Raw genomic sequence first — 22,522 nt, forward strand, 5'->3', positions numbered from 1 at the left:
GCAGACAGTTCAGTAACAAAATAAGAAGACACCCCCCCCCCATGTTTAGACTCTTTACTGAGTTTAATCGCAACAAACACAACAGACTTCAATCCAACTGAGCTTTTCACTTCCTGAAGATAAAACTGAAGGCAAAAAGACCCACAAACAAGCAGCAACTGAAGATGGCTGCAGTAAACACCTGGCAAAGCATCTGGAGGAAGGAAACTCAGCATTTGGTGATGTCCATGGGTTCTAGACTTCAGGCAGTCATGGACTGCAAAGGATTTGATGACTTGTTGACTGAAGTCCTGCAGCGTCCCCTGCTCAAGAAGACACGTGTACAGGCCCCTTTAAAGTTTGCCAAAGAACATCTAATGATTCAGAGAAGACTTGGGAGAAAGTGCTATGGTCAGATGAGATCAAAACTGAGCTCGTTGGCATTAACTGGACTCGCCGTGTTTGGAGGGAAAGAAATGCTGACTATGACCCCAAGAACACCATCCTACAGTCAAGCACGGAGCTGTTTTTCTGCGTAGGGTACAGGACGACTTCACCGCATTGAGGGGCAAATGAACGGGTCATGTACTGTAAAATCTTGAACGAGAACCTCCTTCCCTCAGCCAGAACACTGAAGATGAGTCATGGATGGGTCTTCCAGCAGGAAAATGATCTGAAACGTACCGCCAAGACAACAAAGGAGTGTCCCAAGAAGAAGCACATGAAGGTCATGGAGGGGCCGAGCCAGTCTCCAGAGCTCAGTCCTGTAGAACATCTGTGGAGGGAGCTGAAAACAAACAACAGCCAAGAAACCTTGAAGATTTAGAGAGAATCTGTGGATCAAAATCCCTCCTGAGATGTGTGCAAACCTGCTGACCAGCTACAAGAAACGTCTGACCTCTGTGCTCGCCAACAATGGTTTCTGCACTGGTTTCTTCATTTCTTTGTAAGTGGGTAAACTTACAAAATCAGCAGGGATCAAATAAATATTCTTCCCACTGTATATCCATTATACTGTGGGCCACCACCATTAACTGTATTATCAATAGGGATGTGAAATGTAACTTTTCCAATAGAAAGAAGTGCTGACCACGAATGAGGTTCAAAATCAACAGATATCAGAAACAATATTCAAATCAGTGTTTAACTCAGTCTGTTTGAGGAAGTCTCTCTCAGCCGCTAGTTCACAGCAAATGCTTGAAAACAATGCTTCACGTATCGATGTAGAACAGAAAACATGTTAACGATGAGTCACTTAATTCATTAAGACCAATTCACACTGCCTGTTTGAAGAATATAATTATGTTTAATAATAATGTATTTATTTTATCCACATTGATCAAGTTAAGATGACTCAGTTACAAACTCTCAAAAAAATCACATAGTATTTACATAAATTACAAATCATTTTTAATATAACAATTAATTTACAAAAGTAATATGAGATTGTGATATTTAGTAATGTTGAGAACAGCTCATATATGTAGAGGAAGAGCAGCAGCTCAGGCTTGAGCAGTGTTTGTGTAGCTGATGTAGTGTGAGAGCCAGCGCAGAGCCTCACCGTACCCCCGTCTCTCCGTCACGCTGCACATAAACAGCTCCAGCGCTCTCGTCTTCAGCTCGCCCACACGAACACAGCCCTGAACACAACAACACTCAACATCTGTGGCCTTATTCACATAGAAACCCCCAGAAAGGAGGTGCTTCATTCACAACATTTTCTTCCAACTCAGTAGGTCAAGGTATATATATATATATATTATACTGTTTATTCTACTTTCAACTCTTCTATGTCATTTCTTCAGATTGACCTGACGAACTTAAAACACTGTTTATTTCATTTGTATCTTAGTTCTGTTGTATATTTGACACATTGCTTGTTTCTTTGTTTTTGCTTTAATTACTCCACTTTTTACTTGCAAGAGTTGAGAAGAGTGTATACGTGGACTGAAGCGATGCTATCATTAACTGATCTCTAGTTATTTCAGAAAGACTTAACTATAATCTTGTAGATGTGCCAAAAGATGAACACCTTCAGATAATTGATTATGAAGATGAAGAAACAATCAGAATCTTCTGATTCTGATTCTTATTAGCAAGACACCGTATTTTGCTCCAATGGAAATCTAACAAGCCTCACACTATATCTCAGTGGTTAGGAGACACCATGTTTTTTCCGAAACTGGAAAAAAATTAGATTTTCAGGGAAAAGTAATTATTTTAGTAAATGGAGTCGTTTTACAGGTTACTTCAAGTCTCTTACTGTCTTACATCCTGTTTATTATTATTATGTTTTTATAACAACAAAATTTTATTATTATTATTATTTAGTGCTGTCAAACGATTAATCGCGATAAATATAAACAAAAAAAATAAAAGTTTTTGTTAACATAATATATGTATGTGTACTGTGTTTATTTATTATGTATATATAAATACACACACAGTATATATTTTGAAAATATGTACATGTATATACATTTATATATTTATATTATTATATTTTATATTATATATAAATACATTTATTATAATAAATATAACATATTTATATATACATGCATGTGTTTTCATTTATATATACATGATAAAGATACACAGTACACACTCATATATTATGTAAACAAAAACTTTTATTTTGGATATGATTAATCGCGATTAATCGTTTGACAGCTCTATTATTATTTTATATTTATTTAGTTTGTTCTTTACAGTTTTTTTCTTTTTCTCCTTTTCTGTCTCTTTTCATTAGTGGTTGTGTAAAATTGTTTTAGGTTTTGGTATGTAAAAAAAGTGGTAATATATATATATTGTTTGTAATGTTTGTTCTAATAAAAAGTTTCAACATAAAAGCACACAAGGTTTACATATAAACACAGTTGTGTCTAAAATGAAAGTAAACAGTTGAGAGAGAAACGGATGAGTGCAGCTCTTAAAGGGACAGGAGACTAAACATGCTGCCGCTTGTCATTATCCTCTTCAGTGGTGAGTTTAAAATATTCTTGCAGTCCCCCAAGAGTGAGGTTTTTTTTAAGGGGACCATTATTTTAGAACGTTCCCCTTACTGTTTCCATGGCGATACGTCAGGCTTGTCACGTGACACACCGCGTCTACAATAACACTGTATGACAGATGGATTGCATTTATTTCGTTTTTCCTTTTTTATTTTAAAATATTCACAAACTTGCATACCATGTCATGAACAATCTGATATTCTGATTCATAAATATGTGTAAGTGAGTGTGTTTTGTCATATAAAACCTTTCTAAATGATCTTGATCGTGATCTGTAATGTGAGATGGGCGCCGCCATGTTTGTTCGTCTGTAAGTCCTGTCAGTCGCATTTACAGCACGTGAATTAATCAATCTCTCCCGAAATACAAGTAATAAGTGGCCGGTGAACTGGGTGAAGAATAGAGTGAACTTTATAGTAACTATGTGTATCTGATATGAATAAAACACAAGTGCAAATAAAATTTGAATGGATTTTTATTGTTGTTTCCATAGACGTGTATTTTTCAAACTCTAAATGTATTGTTTTACTAGTATTTATGTGTATTTAATTGTCTGAAACCTAATATATGGATTATGTGGTCAATAACACTGCATAGTTTTGATAATATGACAAGAGCAGTGCATGTCTCTCTCTGGCTCAGCGCCAGCCAACACAAGACACCACAGTTTGAGTCATGTGACGTCACCGAGCGCTCTATATCCCATACGTGGAACCATACTCCCAGGGGCACGGAAATAAAAATTAGGGCTGCCCCCAAATAGTCGACTAAACGTTAGTCGATATGAAGAGGGCTTGGTCGAATACATTTTCATTAGTTGGTTAGTCGCAAAAAAAAATCACGTGAAAAAATTACGCAATCAGGGGCTGCTCAGTCAGTGTATGACATGACATCAAAGCAATGAGAGATCAATGAGATCTCGTGCCTCGCGGTATACCAAAGCGCACTTGCGGGAGAGGTGTCTGGCTGATGCTAATAATTATGTCAGGAAAAAAGTCCAAAGTGTGGGATCATTTTGAAAAGTCGAAGGACGACCCTAAAAAGGCTGTTTGCAAACTCTGCAGGCAAACATTTGCCTATCACTCGTCAACATCGAATATGTCTTATCATTTAAAACATGTAAGTAACGTTAGTAACGTTAACCACCACATGGCCCCTCGTTTTAACAATAAGGATATAAACACATTTGCGCTGTTAAGTTAAATCATATTCATGGTTTTTGACATGCATTTGTCTCTAGGCTCATCCACAATATAGCAGCGATGATGTGGCGTCGTGTGCTTCGACTTCGCAGTCAACAATGATGCAACAGAAATTAGTTTTGAGACCCCCTCTAAGTGAGAAAAGAAAGCGAGAAATCACAGAGAAAATTGTCGATTTCATTGCGCTTGATATGAGACCAATCAACGTTGTATGTGGTGACGGGTTCAAAGAAATGTTTGAATTCCTCGAACCAGGCTACACCATTCCCAAACGCGACACAATAATGCATGGCTTAACAAGCAAGTTCAACACGACTAAAGAAATACTTGTTAAGAAAATTCAAAGTTGTACAGCAGTCAGCTTTACAACAGACACATGGACCTCTATCAAGAGTGAGGGTTACATGACCGTTACTGCACACTTCATGTCTGAAGATTGGCAACTACATTCTTTTGTGTTGGAAACAAAAGTGCTGGAGGAGAGCCACACAGCTGCCAACATAAAAGAGCGACTCAGTGAAGTGATGGACGAATTTAAAATACCTGCAGAAAAGAGGGTAGCAGTCGTACATGACAATGCCGCTAATATGGTGTGGTGCACAGAACTGATTTCTAATGATCCATCCTGGGGTAATGCGAAGGGCGTCCGTTGTGCGGGGCACACGTTACAGTTATGCATAAACGCGGCTCTTAAAACTGACCCCATATGTCGATGCATCGCTGCTGCTAGACGCCTTGTGGGGCATTTCAAGAAAAGTACCAAGGCTACAACAGCTCTGACTCATAAACAGAAGCAGCAGAATGTTGCAGAACACAAACTTATCCAAGATGTCTCCACAAGATGGAACTCCACGTACTTCATGCTGGAGAGACTCTTGGAACAGAGATGGCCGGTTACAGCTGTGCTGTCAGACCCTGAAATTACCAAACGGTCTGAACGAGGTCTAGATCTCACAACAGCACATTGGCTGACAGCGGAGGACACGGTCGCAGTGCTAAAGCCTATGATCACTCTCACTGAGCTGCTTTCTCAGGATTTAAACGCATCCCTATCTGCCACACTGCCCATGTTAATAAACATGAAGAGACGCCATTTGGTGCTGCGCAACGAAGACAGTCCCACCACAAAAGCACTAAAGACAAAACTAGCAAAAGAAATTGACACGAGATGGCAACTGACGGAAAATATCGCGACCAGCATTTATATTCAAGCTGCTGTCTTAGACCCACGTTTTAAGAGCTTGTCATTCTTTGACCAACACGAACGAGAAGATGCGTACTCCACAGTGTCGGATCTGGCAGAAAGTTTATCTACAGAAGCTGCGCCAGAAAGTGATCATGACAGCATTAGCCCTGCAGAGGAGGGTGAGCCCGAACCGAAAAAGGAAAAGCAGGCCGAGATATCCATGCTGATGGCCATTGATGAGGAGGAGCATGCAGAAGAGAAGGATGAACTAAAAATGTACTTGGCAGATAAAACAAAGGTTGATTCGGGACCATTGGCATGGTGGCAAAAAAATGAACATCGATATCCAAAGCTCGCTAAAGCAGCTAAACGCCTCCACTGTATCCCTTCCACATCCACTCCATCAGAGCGCATCTTTTCAAAGGCCGGCTTCATTGTGAACAAGTCGAGAAGCTCCCTTCTTCCCAACAATGTGGACAAGCTGGTGTTCCTCTCACATAATATGAAAAAAATAAAATCGAATTGAAAGCTTAGGTAAGAATGCTTAATTTCATTTTCGTAGCATTTCTGTTTGCTATCTGTTAGGCTATATTAAAAAAAAAAACGGGTAGGCTATTTTTATAACGGGTAGGCTATACAAATAAATAAATACATATTATTTTTATTTATTCGTTTTTATATAATGCAGAAGTTGTTTTTTCTTCTGTAAGAAAAATTAGTCTGATGTTTGCAATTTGTTGTTTCAGGTCAAGACTCGTCCGTCGTCTTAATGGCAGTTTGCGGCTTTTCTCTGATATTTTTGATTTGTATTAGTGTTCTTTAAATTATTTGTTCCACATTTTGTCTTAAATATAGTTGTTCTAAACAATTTAATCAAATACTTAGGCTGTTGATTTGTTTGCCGCCTTCTTTTTTATTCTAAGTTTTGGCGGTGTGCGATGTGCCATGTGCATTTATTTAATTGTTCGTTTTTGTTAATTTTCCTTTTGAACAATATAAAAATTATATTAATTTTCCACTGTATTTTACTATTTTTATACCAAACAGCGTTTTTGCTACAGTATTTATTTGTTTTGTTTTTTTGCCTTGTTTTGTACTAGGCCTAAGTTACTAATAAGTTTATTTAATTTATTTTAAAGAACGAATTTTAGTTTATTTTATTCAAAACGTTTTTTGTTTTTTTTTGACATGTAACTGTTACAGTTTGTATTTTTGATAATAAATTATTAAAATGCAAAGGCAGTCTGATTGCTGTTTTTATGTTATAATTAGCCTATAACGTTCCGGCCACTGATTTTTGTGTCTGTAAGCGCTGTATACTTTAAACGCTTTACTATTCTGTTTTAAGCGCTTCATTTTCACTTCATTTTCATTTTGAACGCGTTATTACCATGCTTTAGCATTTTCTGTCATATGGAAGTGTTAAACTTCAACTTGGACTATACCTTTCCTTGTATATACGCAAGTTTTTATATTAATATCATAAATGAACGATTATTCGACTAATCGCTAAAATGCAGGAGTCTTAGTCGACTAGGAATATCTTTAGTCGGGGGCAGCCCTAATAAAAATCCCATCTGTGGGACCGTACCGCTCAAAGGGTTAAAGGAATAGTTCACCCAAAAACTACATTTATGTTATTTACTCACTCATATTTTGTCCCAAACCTGTATTTATTCATTTCTTGTGCTGAACACAAAAGAAGATATTCTGAAGAATGTGGGTAACCAAACACGAGCTGGTCCACATTGACTTTGACTATAAGAGGAAAACATACTCTGGAAGTCACTGGGGACCAACAACTGTATGTTTACCCACATTCTTCAAAATAACTATGATGTTAAACAGAAGAAAGAAACTAATTCAGGTTTAAAACAACTTGAGAGTGAGTAAATGATGGTATAAAAATAAAACAATATGACAGAACTGACAGACAGCCATTCAATTTTTATTTTATATTTTGTTGAGGTGTAAGAGGTGTTATGTTTCTGCACTCTTCCTGTTTAAGTGATGAACTCCATTACTTGAGTTTGTTTTCAGGCATGATAACAGACGTTACATACTTGTGCTACAACTGTTTGGCCTGTGCTACAAAACTTTCAACTCTGTAGCACCAATGCTATGTGCAAAAAAAGTTAACATACACCCTGCTATATATGTGTATATATATATATATTTATGCATTTAGCAGACGCTTTTATCCAAAGCGACTTACAGTGCATTCAAACTATCAATTTTTACCTATCATATATATATATATATATATAAACAAAATATTGCAAATTACACTTTCACAAATTACACCTGATATAAAAGTCTCAGCTTTCAAACTGTTCATTTTATGAAGTTCAAAGATAAGTAACCTATTGGAGCTCTAATGTGACGTGACAGCACCTCAGTTCTTCCTCATTGGTGCTTTCGCATTTAAAATCACGACCGGTCGCACGATAGAATCATACCACAGAGCTGATGAATAGAAAACAAGGCAGCATCTCTCTAGAGGATGTTTAGATAGAAGAACAATACAGAAGCAGTGCAGTGAAACACAAAAGCGTCCGTGAGCGTGCGGTGTCTTACCTTTCCTGTCGTCTGATTGTAGAGTCCAAAGATCTCACGCAGCTTCTCCTCACTAATGGCTTCAGGTTTGTCGATCTTGTTGCCGAGGATCAAGATGGGCACGTTTCCAATGGTTTCATCTGTCATTAGTGCCTGTTATTCACACACACACACACACACACACACACACACACACAGGTACAGTATGGAATGAGACAGGAGATGCTTCATGAATTCCAGCGCAGGACTCTAGCAAACATGTGCCTCGTGTTCACTGGCACACCACGAGTGTGTAACGAAGGCTGAAGTGTCTGGAGACAGAATAAAGCTCACATCAAGCTCTGTTTTGGACTCGGGCAGCCTGGCGTAATCTGCGCAGTCCACCAGGAAGACGATGCCGTTGGCGGCTGGGAGAAGCTTCCTCCACTCCCCTCGAGCTGCTCAGAAACACAGGACACAGCTCCAGCACACGAGCGATCTGAAGCAGACAGACAGCGAGGTGTGGATCCTCTACTCACTCAGATCAGAGCAGCTCAAGGTCACGCCAGCGATCCTCAGCACTTCTGAGGCTGTGAGGGGAAGACACAAAGACTAACTAATGAGCGTTTATTTCTCTGACTGAAACAGACACAGACAGAAAGTCTTTGATAGCTTCTTACATGCTTCCATATCTAAATACTAGACTTTACAAGGCTTCTCTCTAGACTTTTCAGACCATATTTAACTTCAGATATATGGTTTTAAAATGTGTGTTACATTCTATATATGCTGGTACTGTAGTTCACCAGTGGCGGCTTGTCAATTTTGAGATGAAAATGGGAGGAGGACTCTGTTAAATAAAATTCACAATTAATTTCAGGAGAAGGAGGCCAGGGGACAGATGAGCTCTCGTGCCTCCGTTGGTAAAAAAATTAGCCAATCAGCATCGAGTGTTCACTTTCAGTGCTGATGAGTGTTGAGAAAAGAAACCTCATAGAGGAGGCAAGCCTCCCTTCTGGTGTTACATTCAGTGACTTTCAGTTTCCTTATTTGGTCTTTCCTGTTCTTGTTTTGTTAATTGATTAATCCCCACCTGTCTCCATTTCCCTGATTACCTCCTGTGTGCTTAAATACCCTGTCTGTTTAGTTCTTCCTCGTCTGTGATTAATGTTGTATTGTAGTTTATGTTGGATGTGCCCCTGTTCCTCTGCTATCATTAAAAGAAACTCTTTATATATATCTTCTTCCTCGTGCGCTTTATTTAGCACACCAGCGATTTGTAACAGAATCACAGACCAAAACAGGTTAGCGGCGGTTTTCTTTTTTTTATTTTTTATTTTTTCCCCCCTCTCGGAATGGCAAGCCCAGCAGTCCAACTCCTGTGCCTGGAGCAACTGGATCGTTCGCTGGAGGACCATACCAGGGACTTTTTCGATCTGGCGTGTCTTACGGACTTCCCTGACCGCTCGCTCTGTGCATTCTACTATGCTGGCCTGAGCGAGCGGTCTACGGCATGCCTCCCAGCGAACGGTCCCAGAGAGGATTTCGCCGCTTTCGTGGAGTGGGTGCTGGAGAAAAATGGATCCCCATTTACCATCTGCACCGCCGAAGAGGATATCTCTCAGCCCCACTCCCGAACCGGAGACCAGCCAGCCGCCATCCCGCCGCACGGAGCTAGAGCCCACCGCAGCCGCAGAGCCCGAGCCTATGACAGACAGGGAGCAGGAACTCGATAGTCGTGCGCGACTGACCAGGTGTGTGAGCCGGCAACACCGTGCGTCGTGGGACGATGGGTGGAGATCGAGGGCGTGGAGGAAAGCCCTGCCCACACTCCTGCGACTGAGGGTGAGCTGCATTTGGTTTCTGGGAAGTATACAGAGGAATTAATGGACCTTATAGACTGGTTTGGGGAGGCAATTCCTGATCCTCCTGTTCTCCGCTGGTTCCGTCCAGCCCTGACCCTCCTGTGTTCCCTCCCAACCTCCCTCTCCGCCTCCTCTTAGACCTTCAGTTCCCTCTGCTCCTCTTCCGCTGGTTCCGTCCAGCCCTGATCCTCTTGTTTCTCCGCTGGTTCCGTCCAGCCCTGATCCTCCTGTTTCTCCGCTGTGTTCCGTCCAGCCCTGATCTCCTGTTTCTCCGCGGGTTCCGCCCAGCCCTGATCCTCCTGTTTCTCCGCGGGTTCCGCCCAGCCCTGATCCTCCTGTTTCTCCGCGGGTTCCGCCCAGCCCTGATCCTCCTGTTTCTCCCCTGGTTCGTCCAGCCTTGAACCTCCTGTTTCCCCGCTGTTTCCGTCCAGCCCTGAACCTCCTGTTTCTCCACTGGTTCCGTCCAGCCCTGACCTTCTGTGTTCCCTCCCATCCTCCCTCTCTCATCTCCTAGACCAGCCAGTTCCTCGACCTCATCTCCGCTGGTGCCCAGTCAGTCCCTGCAGCTCACACCACAGTCCGCTCCATCTGGGCGCGATGGTTCGCCGCAGGACTTCCAGTCTCCAGCTCCGCCTTGGCATGTGGATTCCCTGTCTCCGCCTCCAGCCTCCGAGCCCTGGACTCCTCCTCGGTCCTTCGACCCGGCGGCTCCACCTTGGCTCTTAGCTCCCTCGTCTCCGCCGTGGCCCGGCATCCCACCTGCTCCACCGGACTCCCTCGTCCCTCCGGCTCCACCTTGGTCAGTTGTCGACCATCCGCCCCCTCGGGACTCCATTCCTCTGGCTTCGCCTCGTCACTCCATCCCTTTGGCTCTGTCAGGCTCCTCATTCCCTCAAGCTCCACCTCCATCCTCAGTCACTCCGGCTCCGCAGCGGTCTTCCGGTGCCCCGCCTCCGCCTTGGTCGCCTGAGCCTTCTGCTCCGCCTTGGCCCTCCGGATCCTCGGCTTCACCCTGGCTCTGTGGCTGCTCTTCTCCATCTTGGGCTCCACACCCACCGGCGCTGTCTCCGTCTGTCGGCCCCCTGGTGTCATCGGCTCCTCCTCCACCATGGCTCCTCCCGCCGTCGACTCCACCGTGGATCTCCATCCTGGCTGGTCTCTGGAGCACCATCTGGCTCCTCCTGCTCCGGGCTCCTCCCTGGCTCCTCCCTCCATCCACTCCGCCCGGGTTCCTAGCTCCTTGCTCCCTCTTCGCCTGCCCCTTGCCTGCCCCACGCCCGCCTCCAGAACCCCACCCTCCCTCCGCTGGTATTCCTCTTACGGTGCGAGGACGCACCGTTCCGGGAGGGGGCGAACTGTTACATTCAGTGACTTTCAGTTTCCTTATTTGGTCTTTCCTGTTCTTGTTTTGTTAATTGATTAATCCCCACCTGTCTCCATTTCCCTGATTACCTCCTGTGTGCTTAAATACCCTGTCTGTTTAGTTCTTCCTCGTCCGTGATTAATGTTGTATTGTAGTTTATGTTGGATGTGGCCCTGTTCCTCCGCTATCATTAAAAGAAACTCTTTATATATATCTTCTTCCTCGTGCGCTTTATTTAGCACACCAGCGATTTGTAACATCTTGTATCAATCATCATAGACGTAAATTACGTGATATTAGTTTGAACATCTCGCGCTGCACTTATAAGGCACTAATTACTTATGATGAGCAGTGATATTGAATATTTGATCACCAACAGATTTACCAAGCTGTCATTCAAACAGTATATATACAAATTAAAAAAGGGAAAACACGTCTAAGCTGTATATAGAATACAGCAGTCGACTTAACAGGCAGCTCTCTTTTAACACAGACTTTTAAGAAAGGATGGATGTTTGCTTCAAGTGATAGGCCAGGTAAGTGAAATTATATTATATTGTTGTATGTGTGTCATTTTCTTTACATTATCTGACTAAAAGCAACCAAAAAGCCATTTTAAAGAGATTAAGCAAATAATAATAATCGGCAGGGATCCCAGACCAACACAATTAAATTAGTGTGCCTCCTCTATTTTAAAACCCATGCGCCGCCACTGTAGCTCACATGAATCAGTGGACACCAAAGCCAGGCAAGCTCAACATGCAGCATTCTGTGAAAGGTGCAGTGCAGTGTACACTTACTGGGGTCAAAGGTCGGCACATGCAGACCCAGTCTGTGCTCGTTCAGCATATGCAGAAGCGTCGTTTTGCCAGCATTGCCAAGGCCAAGGAGTACTAATCTGCCAGACTTCTTGTACAGCCCTGAAACAAAGAGAGAGAGGCGAGATTCCAGAACGGGACACTTCAACTGGACAATGTCCAATAAGAGCAGATTATTACTTGATTGGCCACTACATAGATGCAGCTCTAAGGAACCGATGGGTGCATCATGTTCCATTCTCATTTTAGAAAACCACTTTCATTGTTTTGTTTTCTATTTAACCCCTTTGCGGTCAAGGATCGGTGATGGCCTCAGATTATTGATGTTAAACATCACACTCTGAACAAACTGTGCAATCAGTAGAAAGATTAAAGACTCTAGTTTCGATATTTGACCACTTAATAAAACATTGTTGTTAAAACATTGTTGCAGTGACAGTAATTTAGTAATTTATTTAAGGAGTGCAAAATAATAAATCCGTATTGTGTCAAATTTTGAATAGAAATTCACCACTCATTCATATTCAGTCACGTCTGCAGCGGTTTATTTGTGTTCACATAGACTCACTGAACAGCGTCAATAAGGGATTATAGTCCAAACATGCATGTACATGGAAATATATAGATATATTTACTCATGTTTACTTCATATTTCCTCTGACAGAATCATAATTTCTATTCATTTTCCTACAAAGCCTATTTTGCCTAATGAACAATAGTTTAGCTTCAAAATGGGCAACATCACGAATATGGAAACGTTTGGCTTTGTCCCAAATGAAAGAGGTAAGCCCAACCTTATCTTAATGTTTCACTCTAAATTATTATTATTATTATTATTATTATTATTATAGCTAAGCCTATATTATTATATACTGCAATTATATTTGTCCATTAGAATTATATATTTTTAATTCTTGTTCTGTTCTAATAGTTTACTTTAAAGGATTTGTTGTAAAGTGAGGGGAACTAAAAAATATCCTGTTGGTACATTATAACATTATTATGCCTGCCGATATTATTTCTGAATGTAATAAAATGCGACTTATACATGACATATTTTTTTTTCCTCTCAAAAGATTCATTTATTTTTAGCATGTTTTTTAAAAACATGAAGCAAACGAAAAGCAAAAAATGGGTGATTAATCGGTTAAAATTTGTTATTGTGGGTTAATCTAGACTATGTCGTTAACTATTAACTATACAAGTTTCGTGTTTTTTCCCATTGCATCTGAAAATTACTTTAAGAAACAAAAAAAAGACACACCCCCCCAATAAAAATTGTGCATATGCACATTCACTTCCACGTTGCTCATCTGTAGACAATTTATTTTTGTTTATATGTTTGATATAAAGGTTGGTGTCCAATTCTATACAGGAATTGTTCATTTTAAAAACAATCAAATTGTATTGTTAGTTTCATGGTAACATGCAATCAAGGTCTTCGGTTACTATACAACATACAAGTTAATTTAGTCTATTTAACATGCACTGTGACATTTTCACCCGTTTCAACTTATAAACTCCTTGAGATTTTAAAGTCAGTTTAATATTACTGAGATTCAAGTTAAATCTAGTATAAAAAAATAATGGTTGGCCACCTACTGTATATATATATATATATATATATTAATTATGTATGTATTATGTATGTTTTTTTATTATACTTTTTGATTTTTCTATATTTTTCTATACTTTTTAACCACACTAGCTTGACCTCGTATATTACATAGGCATGTTGGGAAGGTCATGCATGATGTACGCAGAAGTAACGACACAGTGTTTACAATCAAACGTGCAAAGAAAGCACCCGTTACAATAAAAGGTAAAATAATCCATGAGGCTGTCTACGTTGCAAAATGAATCTTTCTTACATCGTATCTGCACTCTGTTTTTAATGATGAGAGAATTTGTGACTTTCAGTTTCAGCCATGACTCCTCTGACCGTCTCTGATTGGCCCTTACACTCGTGAGCTCAACCGAAACCTGCGTGATTGGTTATAAACTCACCTAAAAACTGATGGAACACCAACAGAACTAAACGTAATGCTGCAGTTGGACAGATTTGGCACAAACAATTATGTATTATTTGTTGTTTGTAAAGACTTACCTTCAGCAAGAGCTTCCTCATTCAGCTTGTCCTCGAGCTCCTCCTTCAGTACAGACATCTTCTCATTTATCAGCCGCCACCCCCTGCATACAAAGTTATGACATAAGACAAAGTAAAAAAAAAAAACTGAGTATGAACGGTCCAAAAACAGAATATAAAATCACACACAGTCACTCACTCTAACATGGTTTGTTCTCGTTTATTCAGCTGCTGCATAAAGGTTCCTATGAAAGAAGAACTAGTTATCTTGTCCTGCGCATAAATAAATCGATCATGACACAAGGGCCTTTTGAGATCCCTCACACGCTGGAGTTTTGGGGTATGGTGCTACCGTAAAAAAAGAAAAAAAAGAAAATGGTTATTAAAAACTATTGTACATATACTTGACCCATTGGGTAATTTTTTATCAAAATATCAGAAGCCTATAAGATGATCAATTTATACCAGATATGGAATATAACAATGATACTCTACTATATTTCACAGATAAGTGAGTAAATTGACATATTGTGTCATTAAATGCACATTAGAGAGTAAAGCAGATAAATTTACTGATATTAGCTAACATACCATCTGTAAACATTACAACCTCACAATTATTACAGGGAGAGATATTCTGACAGTGCATAGTGTTACCATGATGCCAAAATTATGATTTTGTTATGATATTTGAACTAAAATAAGCAAGCAAACTTAGTAATAAAATGAAAACAAAAAAATATAAAGAATAGCACAAGTAAATACAATACAATAAAGATACAAATGAAATAAACATTGCTTTAAGTTTTTTAGGAAGGAGTATTCAGGTACAGACACTAATGAAATGTAAAATAACGCAGGATTGTTTTCACTGTAGAAATAAGTACAGATGAGTCAAGATCAAAGAGAGATTGTCTTCAGTGAAGTTCACCATATTTATACAGAAATGAAAATGAATGTGTGCAATCAGTTTCTTCAATGATATGAAACACAAGCATCTCTGTTCAGCGTTTTATGCTCCTTTAAGCAGTTGACTGACAATGAGTCCATGATCAATGCCTCAAACGAACCCGTTTAGCCCTTTCCAGCACCTCCTCCACCTTCTTCTTTACCTCCTCTTCACGCGCACGCTTCTTCCCTTCCGCTGCCTTCCCAAATGCACTCTGTTGAACATCAGTAAAGATAAAAGAGAACTGATACTGAACCGTAATTGAAAGAAAATTAATAGTTGAAATCATTTGGTAGAGCAGCACCCATCATACACTAAACATACAGGAGATTTTATTAAACAGTTAAATAAAGTTAATTTCAAAGCCTGGGATGCGAAGGTTTTTTTCACTACACTGATTGTCCTCTCTTTAAATTGTAATAAATGTTGTCTCCATATTATATCGTATTCTACTATGGGTTGGGAAACTCTGGATTGTTTATTGAACAAAGAACTAAAATCATTCCATCTTCTAACTTTGTCTTTGAAATCACTTTTTATGTTATTTTTTAACTATTTCTCATTCGTTTTTTCCTCCATAAACAGGGAGTGGCTTTAGGGTCCAAATTTTCTTTATGTGAAGGGTGTATGATAGGGCCTCTGAAAATAGTGTGGAAGTGACCAGTGTTGGGGAAAGTTACTTTTAAAAGTAATGCATTACAATATTGCGTTACTCCACAAAAAAGTAACTAATTACGTTACTTAGTTACTTTCTATGGAAAGTAATGCATTACGTTACTTTTGCGTTACTTTTTAAATATGAGCAGGGTTTGATTGTTTTTAATATAAGAAGTTCTATTTATAGCTAATGTAAAAGCCCTTTCACACCAAGAAGTGTAATGAATAAATCTCAGGCTGAAGGAGAAGTAAATTCACGTCTGTACAGTAGAACACAGGAAAAGAAGGTTCAACACTCTTCAGCAATAAAAAAGCAATGAAGCACATTTGTTAGTTTATCTAAAGTCATTTTTGCTCATTAGTATGGTTTGAACTGGATCATCAAAGGTCAGCAGCAAAGACACTGTTAATAAAATGGGATTAGATACATTTGTGTTATTTAACATTTAATTATTGCAGGTTTGTGTCATATTCTGAGTTTGCATTTCACTGTTTTAATTAATTTTGATGAATACTAACTCTACATTTTTTGTGAGTAGGATGAATTAATGCACATTCACATTTAGTCTAGAACTACATCATGTTCACACAGTGCACACAACGCCTCTGTACTCTGATTTCTCTCAGTATGGGGACGGGAGACTTGTCAGTCAATAAATGGAAAAACAAATTTTGAAAAAGTAACTTAGATATTTTCTTGTAAATTAAAAAGTAATGCGTTACTTTACTAGATACTTGAAAAAAGTAATCTGATTACATAACTTGAGTTACTTGTAATGCGTTACCCCAAACACTGGAAGCAATATCGCCAACCGTATCGCTCAGTTCGCTCTCATGTGCAGATCGTGACCTTTCTAATATGCAAAGCCCTAATTGGACTGTTTCTACTAAATTCACCTACTGTAAATAAATTCAGGTTTCATTGCAAAACAGAATAACCAGCAAGCACATTTGTACTAAAAGTCAACTTTAGTTGTGTGAAACAGGTTATTACCCGGCATTCAGTGATGAAAACAGCCCTGGCTATAACGAGGAGTATGAAGTAGCATGTAATAATGAAGCCGATGACGAAGACGCTGCTGTAGCTGACTCCTGCTTTGTTGAGGTCCTGATGCACCCTCGTCCAATTATACAACTATTAACACACAGAGGTCCAGGTCAAGCATTTGATTTCTGTCAAGCATCTATTTCACAAGCCTGTCCAAATGCTTGGCAATTGTTTCCCTTATCAAAAGATCTATTGCTAAAGCTCAAAGATATCTGGAGAACATCTGTTGAGTCCTATTAATCACAGGATGGCCTGATGTTTAAGATGCTTACATGTACCTGACAAATGTCAGAAAACATAAGAATAATTCCTTATCTTACTACGAGCAGTCTGAAGAGCGTGAACAGGGCTGTGCCGAGGTCTCCCCAGTTTTCTGGATCTCCTCTGTTTGGGTCTCCAAAAAACGAGTGACCGGCCATTGCGAAAATCAGTACGATCACAAAGATCAAGAAATAGATCAAGCTGGCTTTCTTCAGTCCCCTCCAGACGCCCGCAGTGTACTCCTGAAAGACACCAACAGCACAAACACTGATTGCAGAAATCAAAAAAATAAAAAAAATCAGATGGAGAACTCCCGTACGCTTGTCATATACGACCTGCTCGATATCCGTGTAGTTCCTGAGCCTGAAGACCAGCAGGACACAAACACAGATCAGGCTCTTGAGAGGCACGCTCAGACTCATGCAGACGGAGGAGAGCAGGAGCACAAACGCAGACAGCACATTGAGAGGACTCCTCCAGTAGCCCCGCGGATCCACACATATCCTCAGCAGATACTCCATCAGGTACACGCAGTGGAACAAAGCATTAACAGTCTGCCAAAAACCACACACTTCGATAATTATATAGTGATTACACTGCCTTATCGTTACTGTACTTACTTTAAATGGAAGACCATTTTCTGTTAACACAACCCCTGGATATAATATGCTGATATTAACATGGTATTCTGTTTAGTGTAGGTTATTAGGTTTGCTCTTTTTAGTCATTCGCTGCTTATTTTTCCTGTTGTTTTCAATGAATATGCCTCTGTTGGCTAACACTGATTCAGTAACGTTACATGTGTGCCGTGTTTCATTACATAGCCCCTTTCACACATACACACTTCACTGGTAAATTACTGTTAAGAGATCATGTGTGTAATTTTACAAAGCTATGAGAATACTACTTTATTCAACCATTGTTTATATGAAGCGGAAGCAAGCGCTGTGATACTCTCCACAATAGCGGCCACCGCTGCAGATGGGATGAGGAGGAGAAGAGCTGCTGAATAAATTTGTTGTTCTTTATTTCTTTGTGCACAAAAAGTATTATCGTAGCTTTGTAAAATTACATTTGAACCACTGATGTCACATGAACTATTTTACCGTATCCTTGCTGCGTTTCTGGAGCTTGATCGTGGTAGTAACCTTTCTGGAGGGTCTGAGAGCTCTCATATTTCATCAAATCAATACCGTGTATCTCGATACTTACGTAAAGGGAAGGAGAAAGATCGTTCAGTCTCCAATCAACCACGTAAATGATGAATATGATGTTGAGCGCGAGGGTTAGCCGGATGATGTTGGCAAACCATTGGCTATTGGTGATTTTAGAAATAATTTTTCTTATCCTACAAAAAAGAAATGTGTGATCAGTGGTGAAGTGCAGTGACAGCTGATTCAGTGTGTGTTGAACACAAGAGCAGGTCTGGCTTTACTACACAGACAAGGTGCTTTACTATTATTACTCAGGGTTTGAGGGCATCAGAACTTTTACATTTGTCTAAGAAATGGTAAATCAATGACATACCATCAGTTCAAATCTGAGTTTCTTTTATGAACAAAAGGCTTCATGGATATGAAGATCTTACAGTAGTTCAACCAGAACACCCCAGCAACTGTTGTGCATAGCAACACCTTAGCAACCACCCAAAACACCCTAGACCCTGCCTAACAACTATCTATCTATCTGTCCTGAACTCTTTTACATTTTAAGATAAGACTTTAGTGCGTATGATCGCGAAACAGATGAAAGTAAACAGCGCAAATGCTCACCGCATCCTGAGCAGCTCCCTGATGCGCCAAAATTATATACAATATTAAAATGTTTAAAGGAGTGGACATGAAAATCACAGGAGCGAAACACGTCATGGCAATGGTTAGAGATTCAGCGGGAGAGATAAAGAAAGCAGCCGAATCCCGGACATCTTGGGAGATTAAGAAATCACAGCCGGTGCTACCAGGGTTTCCTGCGCATGCGCACATCAATATTGCGTCCTTTTTCGCATGCTGAACAACAATATTTAGTGTATCTGCATTACTGTAAGGCTAGGTTTAGGGTTGTGGTAGGTGTAGACTTTAATAAACCAAAACTTTACAGTAACATTTTTTGTTGTCGAATTGTACTACCCACTGTTTTAACGGGAGCTAGCAAAATCTGAAGGGTAGGGGTCTCATTTAGAAACGTTGTGTACGAACAAAATGGGCATAGAAACATGCGTACGCAATTTTCCACGCACATATCGTGATTTAGTGTAAATATGTACGCACCGTACGGACATTCTAGACCATGTGATTTTAAACTCTGTTTTCATGTCGATATACTCATTTACATTAAATACTCCACTCGCATTAATGGAGATAAACACTGAATTTTACAAGAAACATAATTACATAATTTTAATAACAATAGGTTAAATAATTTTCCTGTGGTAGCCTATGCTATGTTTTAATGACAGCGAGGAGTGCTATAGGTACACAATAATTCATCTTTAAACTAAACTACAGATCACATGTTATGAGAAATATTTTAGCGAGAACAATAATCAATGATGCGCACTTACTTCGATATTATGATGGACACTGCTGGATTCAGTGGTCGAACGCTCCATGGTCCAGTATATGACCAATGATAATATCTTACTGTACAACCGCAGCTGTATGGAGGTGTAGATATCGTGTGAAGGCATCTCCACAACATAATGAAAAATACCACTGTATTTGAAGGATATAACTAGGAGAAAACGGTAAGATTTGCATGTTTTCTTTTTAAAATACTTTGTCAGTGACGAGCCGAATCAGACAATTGTGTTTACACTGCAATAAATATGGACTTATCTGTTTTCACGTAAAATAGCTAAAAGATGTTCATCAGCAAAACTGCATACATTTAATTTGATTTTAATTGTTTAAAACAACTGAAATACTATTTGGCCAGTGTAATGAGATTAAATTTAAATATAAATTTAATGAGATCAACTCTTTTCTAAAATATATCTGAGAACAACTTTAAACCATTTTGTTTTTATGGATATTTTCATATATTTATTATAAAACAACAGGATACTGGATAATTTTTAGCAATAAAAAATTTTATGTGTATGGCACAAATGGCATTATAGTCCCCATCTCATATTTCCTTAGCGTATCGTTGTTAAACATGGTGTCAAGTGGTGGGAACATGCATGGAAATGATATGCAGATTAAGTTATGCATATTAAAACTAGGCGTTGTAAGCTCCATATATGGTGATTTCGGGGAGGAGTCAGGGTGGAGATGCACGTACACACAATCTTCTTCCCCTGACTGGGATTAATAAAGGGATTTTTGTGCAGGTTCTGGTGTACGCATGGTCTTATAAATCTAAAAATTTTTGGGCGTACACTTTTAGGATGAAATCTAAAAAGATTCACATAAATTACACACCAAAACCGTAGGACAAATCGACAGAACACCGGACGCATTTTTGTAGTCCAAAAAGAGCACATGTCCGGGGAAAAGAGGACGTATGGTCACCCCACCAACGAACGAAAGGCAGTCTGCTGGTTCTGAACTGAACAATCTGCCGCACACAGACCGTCTCCTCCACATCCTCCATTCTTTCAGACTTAAGCTGTTACTTCGCCGATTTATCGCGTTTCGTTCATGTTAAACTGAGTAAAACACAAGGGAATCATATAATAGTTTGATCAAACAAATGCTCGCTGTATTCTTTACAGCTAACTGTAAAAGCACATTAACTATTAATGAATATTAAAATGACTTACCTAGCGACTCCTCTGCGCTCCATCTTCATTCGGGCAGAGTAACGGACAAGATGACGGTTTCTTTTCAAACTTGAGTCTTTGGCGTAGTCATGGATACCACGTGCATTTTAGCCATTAGCCAATCAAAAACTGCGTCGGTGCATCCGCGCGCTTTCGATTGCACCTGCGCATTGGCGGATCAGCCATAAATACGCGTTTTTAAAGATATTTGAGCACAAACGGGACAATTATTAATTATTATTTAAATGAGAGTGTGGCAAGCGTTTGTGAGATTTCTGGATTTCCTTGTTCAAGTAAATAAGACTGACTGGCTAAAACAGCTGGCTGTTGCGTAAAAGGTTAAGACTATACTGCATTGTGTGTGTGTGTGTGTGTGTGTGTGTGTGTGTGTGTGGTCCAGATATTCCCCACCAGGATAGTAAAACCATTTTTCTTCATCAGACTGGCAGACTCCTAAAAAATAATAAAATAAAATAATTATAATAAAACAAAATAATTTAATATATATATATAAAATTATCAAACATAGTGACACTGTAAAGCTACTTTGAAACAATTTGTATTGTAAAAAGCACTATATAAATAAAGAAGACTTGACTTTACTACAATACTGGTATCTTTATTATTGAAACTTTAGTATTTGCAAATTCACAAAGCAAAAATTGTGTGTGCATATCACTGCAGTTACGCTCTAAATCTCTTCAAACAACCGAGGACAGCCTTTAGGAGAGATGGTGGAGGGTGGGGATCACAGAGACAAAGTTGAGATTAATTTGACTGTTGAATCACAGGAAATACATGATAGTTACACAATAATACTGGTATCTTTAATATAGAACAATGTGGATAGATCTGCACGTACTATATACTTAGTGAAAGGAAGCATGGCCATCTAAAATCACTATAACAATGAACATTTAACTACACACGTGAGGACATCCTGAAAGAGGCAGACGGGGAATAACTAGTCATATGATCACAGTACCTTCAGTGTAAAAATCATTGTGAATAGTTTTTAAACAATACAAATTATTTCATCTATCCTTGCTGTAACAAAAGTGTTTTCATCATCTCACTCTTCTCTGCTACTCTGTCAATTATAGTGTCAGTGTCCACAAGAATGTCCTTTTCGATGGCCATCAGCATGAAGCCTTCTAAATGACTGGAAGACAGACAGCTCTTGAGCTTGCTCTTTATGTATTTCAACATTGAAAATGATCGTTCACAGGCCACCTGGGTTATTGAGAGTGTCAGTAAGAACGTATATGCAAGTATATGTGAGCATGCTGAATCTTTGGAGAATCTGAAAACAGCACACTGGGCACTCTTTGCAGGACTCACAGCTTTTGTTTTTAATATCCATATCCTCTTCCTTGCCATCAGGTCCTTCCTCCACTGTCCTGATTGTACACTCCTCCAATGGAGATTGTTTCAGCTCTGACTTCAGGTTGTCCGCTGTTGCCCTGCTATCAAATTTAACCAGGCACCTGCTCAGATCTTCAGGTGCTGATTCAGGTAGAGCACTGTTTCGGATCCGAGGGAAGTTTTTAGGATCCAGAAAGGACAAATCTGCATAAAGTGTGCCATGGGTCAGAAATCGTCTGTGGATGGCCTCAATAGCTGTATCAATAATTTCATTATGAAGCTTCATCTCATAGGCTTCCTCTGCATCATTCATGGTCTCATCAGGAGCCATCTCTCCTGGCATGTTTTTTTCCTTCTTCATTCTTTTCTGTGGAAGTACAGTCTAAATTTCGATGTCTGTCTCCTCATCCAGCTCCTTAATTTTTTCATGT

The 22,522-nt window shown here is 39.6% G+C and overlaps 1 protein-coding gene across 2 annotated transcripts; it reads right to left on the bottom strand.

Annotated features, from left to right (window-relative positions):
* Positions 1–1,381: 1,381 nt before the first annotated feature.
* LOC109106766 (cation channel sperm-associated protein 3) lies at positions 1,382–20,796 on the bottom strand. Of its 2 annotated transcripts, XM_042748191.1 has the most exons (13): positions 20,727–20,796; positions 18,176–18,311; positions 17,299–17,517; positions 17,023–17,205; positions 16,649–16,789; positions 15,119–15,211; positions 14,248–14,396; positions 14,070–14,152; positions 11,945–12,064; positions 8,456–8,506; positions 8,271–8,374; positions 7,959–8,090; positions 1,382–1,619 (listed from the first exon to the last, which is right to left on the bottom strand). In XM_042748191.1, the coding sequence occupies exons 1-13, from the start codon at positions 20,753–20,755 to the stop codon at positions 1,482–1,484; spliced, it is 1,578 nt and encodes a 525-aa protein (XP_042604125.1). In that variant the 5' UTR covers positions 20,756–20,796; the 3' UTR covers positions 1,382–1,481. The 2 variants fall into 2 exon arrangements, with proteins under 2 accessions (XP_042604125.1, XP_042604126.1); XM_042748192.1 differs by lacking the exon at positions 15,119–15,211.
* Between the last annotated feature and the right edge of the window lie 1,726 nt (positions 20,797–22,522).

The sequence above is a fragment of the Cyprinus carpio genome, chromosome B21 (assembly GCF_018340385.1).
Source record: "Cyprinus carpio isolate SPL01 chromosome B21, ASM1834038v1, whole genome shotgun sequence".
In the NCBI taxonomy this organism is placed as follows: Eukaryota; Metazoa; Chordata; class Actinopteri; order Cypriniformes; family Cyprinidae; genus Cyprinus; species Cyprinus carpio.